Below are 9785 nucleotides of genomic sequence, written 5' to 3' on the forward strand. Positions count from 1 at the left end.
GTTGTCCTGAATTGCACTTTTTTTCTTGTATTTTTTTTTAAGTCTAGTTTTCCACTACACCTTCATAATATTGCAGTTTCTCCACTTATTTGGTTATTCATTTCACATTCTGTTGCTTTGACATGCCGGAAACATAAGTTTACATATTTTATATACCTACTAGTGGTTGAAAGACATGAAATCGATGGAAATTTAAGATAAGTGTTTTTCAGGCAGACCGATAGCTTGGGGAAGATTTGAGTAATGTCATGTCACAAATGATTTGTGGCAGTAGTTTGACATTGCAAAAAAAATTAAAAAAATACAATAAAAACTCTGAAGCCAGGTGATCAGGAATAGAGTAATCTTATTCTAAAGTTTAGGTGTCCAGCTTCCAGTAACCTATTTCGTTGATTTTCTCAAACGTTAATGTTGTGCTACAGGTTTCTTCACACTTTGGCGTGAAATTACTATGTATCGGTTATGTTAGTACTTAAAAATTAATGAAAATCTGTGGGTGGATGAAAACATGCAGTGCATCAAGGACAATCCTGCGAAAGATTCAGCTATTGTTCTGTTTGGAATATTAAATCCCTAATGTCGAAACTGTAAGACTATTAGCTGGCTGTAATAAACAAGCTGTGATTTCTGAAAAGGGGTGTTACTGACAGGGTTACCAGACTTTTACACCTTTATAACATTTTTTTTTTCAGTCTGTTAAAGTGATTGTAAATGCTTCATTTTTTTTATATATAAATTAAAATAACAAACATGTTCTATTTATCCACTCTTTACAATGGTTAAGCACAGCGCAGCCCTGATTCTCCTCTTCTCAGGTCCCCATTGGTACTCCTAGCTCCCCCGCGCCGAGTTCCCCCATAGCACACTGCACGCTCTCATGCTCTGCTCCGTGTGTTATTGACACACACAGCTCGGCTCCGCCCACTCCCTCACTGGCTGTTATTGACAGCAGCAGGAACAAATGGCTCCCGTTGCTGTCTCTGAGCCAATAAGGAGGGGAGAGACCAAAGAAAGCCTCTGCTCTTGTGCATATTCCTGCATCGAGATCTGGCTCCGGTAAGTATAAGAATGACTGGGGGGAGGGAACAAGGGGTGAGAAATGCATTAAGGTAAAAAAAAAAAACCTTCTGCCTTTTAAAACCTCTTTTTAATTTCAGAAAATGAATAGTAACTGTGATTAAAATTTGCACAAATATTTTGTTTAAGTTGTTTCCTTTCAGAGGTTATGTCAAAGCCAAACTGCAGATTCTCAAATTGGTTGTATTAACATTTTACATCTTTTGGGTGCTATAAAGCATGTCCCGTCCTATCAAGGTAGGTAAAAACAAGGCTGAGCATACAATGGAGTATTATACAGGTTATTTATACCTGCAGTTTATGCCACTTCTGTGTAGTCACTGCTTGCTAGCGTTTCATTTGTTTAACATATCCTAACTGTATGAGGCTTGCTTTTTCCAGGAATTGAATAGTCGTTTATCAGAAGAGATTTCAAAATTGCGAACGTTCATGTCTGGTAATGGCCCAAGCGATGGACGATTACAAGCGGGAGAGAAAAGCAGTCCTGAGCTAGAGGTATTTAAAGTGGAACATCCCATAAAAACTTGCTTCTTCCTCAAGGCTGCCATTTTGCTAAAGCCCAGAGCCTCCAAACAGAAAATCTTAACGTGGAACTAAAACCATTGATTCAAAACAGTTATTGCTAGCTGTTGCATTTGCTTGTGTTTGGATTGCTAGCGGGTCACATTTGCTTGTGTCCTTAACCAATCTGTCAAACCATCAAATGGCTGGTGTCATAACTGTTTACATTTGCAACACCATGGCAATTGCAGTTTAAACAGAAGCAGCGTCCTTGGCTGTAAAAGATGGGTTTAATTCTGCATTAAGGCTGTCAGCAGATGGGCCTCTACAAACTCAGCAGTACCTAAAAATGCCTGAAATAGAGAGCAACTGACAATTTGCAAAGCAGGGTGAAACCGTGTACAGGCATACCCCGCTTAAGTACACTCACTTTAAGTACACTCGCGAGTAAGGACACAGCTTGTTCAGCTTGGCATGACACTACTCCGGTTTGTATTACTGCATTTTACACAGTATGTTCTTTAACCGGTTTACGACCCCCAGCCGCAGGCAGCCACTCCCAGGCAAATCGCCGTACCTGTACGGCACTCGCTCTCGGGAGTCGGCGGCACACTCCCACCCCCGTTTCTCAGCGGGGAAGCCGATGCAGCGGGCAGGCAGCTCCGATTGCCGCCTGACACCCGCGATCGTTCCCCACTGAGAGAGAAGGACGGTCGGCTCTTGTAAACACAGCCGACCGTCCTTCTCCCCGGGATGATCATAGAGCCCATGTGATCCTTCTATATAGAAGCCAGAAGCCACCCCCCCCCCCCCCCCACATGTTAGAATCACTCCCCTATACTCACATTTAACCCCTTGATCGCCCACAGGGTTAACCCCTTCCCTGCCAATGGCATTATTACAGTAACAGTGCACTGGTACCCCCAAAAGTGTCAAAAATGTCAGTTAAGGGTCCGATCTGTCCGCTGCAATGTCGCAGTCCCACAAAAAATCGCAGAAGACCTAAATCTTTCCTGTAGTTAGTAGACGCAATAACTTTTGTGCAAGCCAATCAAAATACGCTTATTGCGATATTTTTGGTTAAAAAAAAAAATGTAGCAGAAAACAAATTGGCCTAAAATGTTAAAAAAAATTTGATTTTTAAATTTTTTTTTTGGGAATGTCCTATAGCAGAATGTGAAAAATATTGTTTTTTTTTTTTTTTTTTAAAAATAAAAAATTTATAGCGCAAAAAATAAAAATCGCACAGGTGATCAAATACCACCAAAAGAAAACTCTATTTGTGGTAAAAAAAGAACGTAAATTTTGTTTGGGTAAAGTGTCGCACGACGTGCAATTGTCAGTTAAATTAATGCAGTGCCGAATAGCAAAATAGGGCCTGGTCAGGAATGGGGTAAAATCTTCTGGGGCTGAAGTGGTTAAACAATATAGACATTTTTGTAATGTTTTACATAACCATCCCTGCATAATGGGCCAGCCTGAAGTGGTCTAGCAAGACTTCCTTTTCTGACTAAAGTTCCACTTTCATGAAGCAAATCATATACATCACCCATATTTTTTAAAAAAACAATGCAAGTGAAGATCAAAAATCCTTCTCTAGATGATAGTTTAAAATAGTTTAGCATCAAATGACCACATACAACTCAATAAATATCACATAAACTGCAATACATTTTCTCCTCCAAACCCAGTGAAAACGATTGTAAACAATACATTTTTTAATTTATTTTTTAAAATAATAAACAGGCTATGCTTGCCTGCTTTGTGCAATGGTTTTGCACAGAGCCGCCCAGATCCTTCCCTTCTGGAGTCCCCTGCCAGCGCTCCTCTCTTCTGTCTCCTGCAGAGAGCCCCCATAGCAAGTTACTGGCTTGATCTCCAGCTGTGTGCCCTTCAACATAAATGGCTGCACAACACAATATATGTTCATGGACCCAAAATGTATTCATTAAACAAGTACAAAAAAAACAGCATATTGTGCAGAAAATATTTACTTTGTGAAGATCATAGATTTCTGTTTACAAGCAGGCGATATATATTCCAAACACTGTATGTCTTGGGAGATTTATGCAATCTGGATTTCTTCTATCTAGCTTCACAAAATAACATGCTTTTTAAAAAAACTTCATCAACTTCCTTTATCTAATAATGTTCTTCTCTTTGGTGTTTGTGCTGGCATAAAAAGTTATGCTGGCCATACACGTATATTTTTGGATGAGAATGTTCCTAGGAACATTTGTACGAAAATTCTTTGATCATTCAATGAATAGACAAATGTTGTTCGAAAATTCTTTTTTGCTTTTAACATTCAATTTTAAAATTAATGTAATTTCTGAGCAATAACCACATACACTGCCTGAAAATCCATTTGATCGAGAAAAGTTTTCCTTCCTGCCCCTTCAAATTTTCCCGTCACTGCAGTCAAAAATGGACATTGATTTGACCCCACTAATGATTCGAAAATCAAACTAATTTTTCTTAAAACAAAAAATGTCCGAAAGAAAATCTATACACCTGTGGCCAGTATTAGACTGTTGTGAGTAGCTAGGTAAAGGCGAAAAAGAAAAAAATATATATTTTGGCACTAGGACTGTGCTATAGGGGTGCATCCCAATTTTTGTTTTTTTTGCTAGTGCCCTTTTTCATACAGTCATACTTATAATGAAAGGATGTTTTCAGGTTACTGAAACCAGGCAATCAGGATTGGCAGCTGTACAAACAAGAACTATTACAATATAGGTATAGTGCCTGAGAAAATGTCTCTTATGTGAGCACATTTAAATGCAACATAACATAATTTAAAATGTTAAATTAAAGGATACCTAAAAACTGAATTTATTATAGTAATTTTTATTATATATTTTTGTGCACATTTTACTTTGGTGGTAATAATCTATTCTGCTCAGGTTTTACTACGAGTTAAAGAAAACGAGCTGCAGTATTTACGAAAAGAGGTCTCCTGTTTACGTGAGGATCTCCAGAACATGCAGAAGGTAATCTATTCTTTGAAGTGTATTCCACTTTTCTGTTGTAGTGGTGGTGTTTTCAAAGAACTTTTTGAAAATTGACTACAAACCAAGTGAACTACAGAAAATCAGTAGATGAATTAGATGAGTATTAAAACCATGCTTATAAATTCCATAATGACCTGCTACATCCTGGAGCTCCAGGGAACCCTAACTGATGCTTTTTATATGTTACTCTTTCTTTCCCATCTGCTGTCCTCACCATTGTGTCTAATAATGTTTGCTTATTGTCATAAATCATGTTTTCCCCAATTTAGCAAGGCAAAAGTTTATAAAAAAAAAACTTTTTTAAATTTTGGATAGAGTAAGTGAAGGCTATACTCATCTCAGGTTTTTTTTTTTCTTGCCATCTGCCTACCATTATGAAGATTTCTTTTCACTTCCTTTCCCACTGCCAGAATGGGAAGTGAGAGGAAATCTCTTCAAAATGAGGGAATTTCTGGTTGTCACCAGGGTCACTAGTGTCCCGATAGGAAGATTTCCCTCTATTTTTGTTCTGGTGACAACCCAAAATTTGTGACTTTCCTTACTTTTACATTCGATAACAATTAACAGGACAACTAGAGAGTATAAATCTCTTGGATAAAAACCTGACCGGTATTCTAATCCCTCTCCACTCCATCCAAAACTAAAAAAAAAAAAAAAATGTTTTGCCTTTTAGCTATACTTTAACTACAGATACAGAACTACGGGTGATTCAGGAGTCATGTCCAATAGTTAAAAGCATTTTAATTTTTACAGTATGAAAGAGCAGCTAAATGTCCAATCTGTATGTACTCAACAATGAAGCATCGCTCAAGTGACACTAAACCATATCCCAATTCTGCAAAAATCCTTACATATCAACTACTTAAGAGCTCTGTAATCTATTTTTATTAAATCATTTCTGTATTCTGTATTTTTCTGCCACCTTGTAAAGTCCTCTGGGAGCTCCCCAATCTCTCCTTGCGGTCATGTGCACTACTCTATGCACACTACACATCCCATAATCCATATTCAGTCCCTAGTCCATCCTGGAAGCAAGCAAGAGAGGGTGGCTATATTCCTACTTAGAGTGACATCATATTGCAGGAACACAGCCACCCTCAAGAACACAGAGCCAGTTCAAAGCAAAAAAAAAAAGAACTTGGAGAAGACTGAGAGCAATAGATGGCACTTTTTTTCTGAGTTAAACATTCACAATTCAATACTTCATACAGTAAATATTAAAATACTTGACTAAAATGGGAAGGGGAACAGTGGGAAAGGTGACCACATAGGATTCTGGCTCACAGGATTAGCTTGGTAAATTTCATTTACATTTAGACTGCCACACAACCATTATAATACACCGGATTGTATTTGAGATTTGCCCTCCGGTGGAGACCAGTAGTATTTCAGGCTGTGATAACTGTCTTACAATGTTTCCCACGAGCCTGTAGTAGAATGTGGGTGGTGGCAGCCTAGATATTAGTGTGCATGTTAAGTTTACAGTTGTTACTTGTGCCCTGATTGGGGAACTTGGGGCTCTTGCAATGATTTGCTAGCATGCTGGTCAAATTCTGGGATGTTCAACAGACAGAGATACTGTGCACAGCATCCCACCCCCCCTTGTCACTCTACCCATTCTCAGTACCACATATATGTGACACCTATTTATATTCCATTTCAATTTCTTTACTTAAGATTTTGAAAACCGATCCCATTCACCATGGAAAACAATTCTCTCGTTCAGACTTTAAAGTTTTATATAGCAGTGACATGATTTGACAAGAAATGTAATTTCTACATGACACTAAATTACAACTACAGAGTGCAAAAAAACAGGAATCACCCCCTTGTCAATCAATGTGTAAATTAGGGGTCCATGAGACTACTCTAGGTATTTCGAATGGATGATATCGAATGAGATGATAAGGGTTCAAACTACAACTGTAAATGAGAACTAGCTCACACTTTAAACTTGAGCCAAAAGTTCATGTTTTGTTAGATAGTAATAACCGGTCAGGTTATCACTATCCCTTATATCCCTTATTATCTGCTGTCAGTTTCCCCTCCCTTACCCAAAATGGCATGCTATAAAGTAAGATAAAATCTCCCTTCATGTGAGAGGAAAATTCTCCTCAGAGAATCCTTAACCTTTTACCTACTCAAAGTGTTTTCCACAAATTTGGCTGGTGTTCAACTTTAAAGAGACTGTTGCTATTCAAGGCATAGTGACATGTTCCCTTGTAAGAACAACCATCTATGATACTCACCTTTTTCACGCTTCCCTGCTGCAACTAAGCCAAAAGTCCAAACTGTGTATAAGCTTTGTGGTGTTGATTCCAGAGCATTATATGTGGAGACCACACTGCCTCGCCAAGGCTCCTCCGTGGTCCTAACTCTTAATTGTGAGAGTTTCCAAACTGGAGCATATATAGCAGTGCATAAATTAAGTGAAGGCTTGCCTGGAGGGAGTCTATTTCTCCCTAAAGGCACAGGGATACATTAGAAGCCCAGTAAGAGCACAATAGCAGCTCAAGGTGTCGAATATGTCCCCATGCCAAATCCAGCGAGCAAGCTATACAAAAAAGGCAACCTCTTCAATTTATATCTAGCTTTTGAAATAAGGTGCACATAAAAAGGCATTGCACAGTATAAACAAACAGAAAATTTCCCAGCACACTTACCTGCTAGCCTGCCAAAAACAAATGAGAACTGTCTAACAATTTAATGTTAAAAACAGAGGTTTTAGTTGCACACATATGCAAATATATGTGGAAGCCGCACTGCCTTGCCAAGGCTCCTCTGTAAAGTGTGGTCCTAACTCTTTAACTCGAGAGTCTCCAAATTAGAGCATATATAACAGTAGATAAATTAAGGGCTGGTATGCCTGGAGGGAGCCAAGGTCCAATGTGTCCCCATGCCAAATCCAGTGAGAATTTTAAAGATTTTCCTTTCCTGAGTATTAATGTTCATTTTAAAACTCAAGACATTCATGTTCTCCAATAGCTATTGTAGGGGCAGCTTACTCTAAATAAATTAATAAAAACATATACTTATATTGTGCTTTTATTCCATCTTTTTCAAGGACAAAAGGTATGCATCGGAGAAATACAAAGACATTTATGTGGAGCTCAATAATATCAAGTCCCGGTCAGAGCGTGAGATTGACCAGCTAAAGGAACATTTGCGGCTCGCCATGGCAGCGCTGCGTGAAAAGGCTGCACTACGGAACAGTGTAGGAGAATAGCGGTAAGAATAGTTTATACTTAATATCAGCCTGGGTAACATAATATGCTGGCTTTGTGTAACTGAAAGTAGGGTGTACAGTAGAATATTCCAAATTATACTCTGTCCTGACACTTTATTCTTATTTAATTCACAGGTTATTTAGATGCCTCTTTTCATGGAGATACGGATATCATGTATATGCAGACTCTGTGACATCACTGCATCTCTGGCTGCGCCACAAAACTGCATCATTTTATATGTGAATCACAGGATTTTATACAGTTTATTATTTTTATTATTAAACGAAGATCCTCTTCCACGTGTCTTAAGACAGTAGCACAAGGTCATATAGCCCAAAATCTGCAACACCAGTTTTGGGATATTTTAGTATATTTTACTGTTACGTATGGCAGAATGTAAATGTTTGCTTTTAAAGACCAACTGTATATGTGGACATGTAAGTGACATAAATGCACTGGGAGCAATTGTGGGAAGACATAGTAAAGCACTGGGTGGAGCTGAGCTGTGCAGATGTGAGTGCACTGAATGTTTGGAATGTAAACAATGGCAGTAATTTAATGAGTGAAAACCAATTGTATACTGAGAGGTCATTGATAAAATGACTGGCTAGAGAGAGGCCCTGTACAGACATATAATAAACTGCTGGGGAGTGGTGTTATTTTTGATGAAAGCAGTTTTATTCCTCACATGTAAGCACAGAGTATTGTTCAGGTCAAAACTGAATATTTCTGAACAAAGTAACAGTGAGGACTGGTTTGTATGTCAGCAGTGTGAGAGTGATGTATGTTTATATAGATCTCTTATTCACAAGTGTGAACACAAACACATTTAAAATAAAATATTTTTACTGTTAGCATTAAATCATTTGTATACCGAAGATGTGAAATATATTGATCTTCTCACCCTCGTTGGGATCATGTAGTTCAATATTTCTACAAAGTATTTATCAGTCTGAACCAGGCCCATTTGACCTGTACTCTGGGAGTGTGTGGAAAGATCTCTGGTGCTCTGCCTTGTCTGGTATCAGATGGCAGATAGCATTGTTAGGCCTCTTGCACACGATACTCCTGTTTGAGCATCCACTTTCATCTGTGTTTGTTTTTTTTATGTATTTGCGTGTATTTTCGCACGCATGCATGCATTTTTGCGCAAATGCGCGGAAACTTATTCTCATGTTCTTGTTTAGTGCATTATGTAATTGCCCATTTGCACACATTTGTGCGCATGAGGCGTAAATTACTGACCAAAAATGCAGATTTTTCTATTTTGTTTTTACTGAAGAATGCGTGGCGCTTGTTTACGCGCCTGTGTGCATAGGCACATTAGAATGAATAAGCTGTATTTTAGCTTAGTAAAGAAAAAAAATCTGTACTAAGCTTTTTCAAGCTGCAGTGTGCAAGAGGCCTTGTGGTGGAATGTCCAGCTATATATTATTGGGATTTGGCTCCACAAATGAAAGTTACCACAGTGTATGAATCCTTTCACACTATGGCAACCTGTACATTTTTCTTTACATGTTTTTCCTTAATTGGACTACTTGTGTTTCAAATGTAGGGATCTATTTATGCAAAAACTGCCAATTTAATGCTATTTTACTTTGCACTGTATTACACCGCTATACTTGTCTCATTTACAGTAATCTTAGATAGAATAAGTAGTGGAAACTTTGCGTGCTGTTAGCACCAATTTAGTTTCTGGTGTAAGTGCCTGTCAGTAAATTGGATGGAATATTTCTGCAGGTGGCTTTTCTACACTTTTTTGGTACAAAACAACTTTTATACTATTAACCAGGCAAAGTAAATATAAAGGCACCAATAATCATGGGAATATAAGCAATAAGTGAAGGCTGCACATCCTATACCTTTGTAGAAAACAAGGACACGCAATGCTAAATACCACTTGCTGACATTCCTTGCATACAGCCTTATGTGGTTCTTTACCCCATGTGCTGCCTGAATCCCCAAT

At 38.3% G+C, this 9785-nt stretch overlaps 1 protein-coding gene across 3 annotated transcripts in view; it reads left to right on the top strand.

Moving 5' to 3' along the window:
• The window catches only part of TRIOBP (TRIO and F-actin binding protein), a 103026-nt gene extending 94166 nt beyond the window's left edge, over window positions 1-8860 (top strand). For all 3 annotated transcript variants that reach the window (XM_082265420.1, XM_082265421.1, XM_082265419.1), the window contains 4 exons: window positions 1459-1572; window positions 4485-4571; window positions 7657-7820; window positions 7954-8860. In XM_082265420.1, coding sequence (XP_082121546.1) covers window positions 1459-1572; window positions 4485-4571; window positions 7657-7818 — 363 coding nt within the window. In that variant the 3' untranslated portion in view covers window positions 7819-7820; window positions 7954-8860. The remainder of the gene's footprint in view (window positions 1-1458; window positions 1573-4484; window positions 4572-7656; window positions 7821-7953) is intronic.
• Window positions 8861-9785: the final 925 nt, after the last annotated feature.

The sequence above is a fragment of the Pelophylax lessonae genome, assembly GCF_965119305.1.
Source record: "Pelophylax lessonae genome assembly, chromosome: 8".
Lineage (NCBI taxonomy): Eukaryota > Metazoa > Chordata > Amphibia > Anura > Ranidae > Pelophylax > Pelophylax lessonae.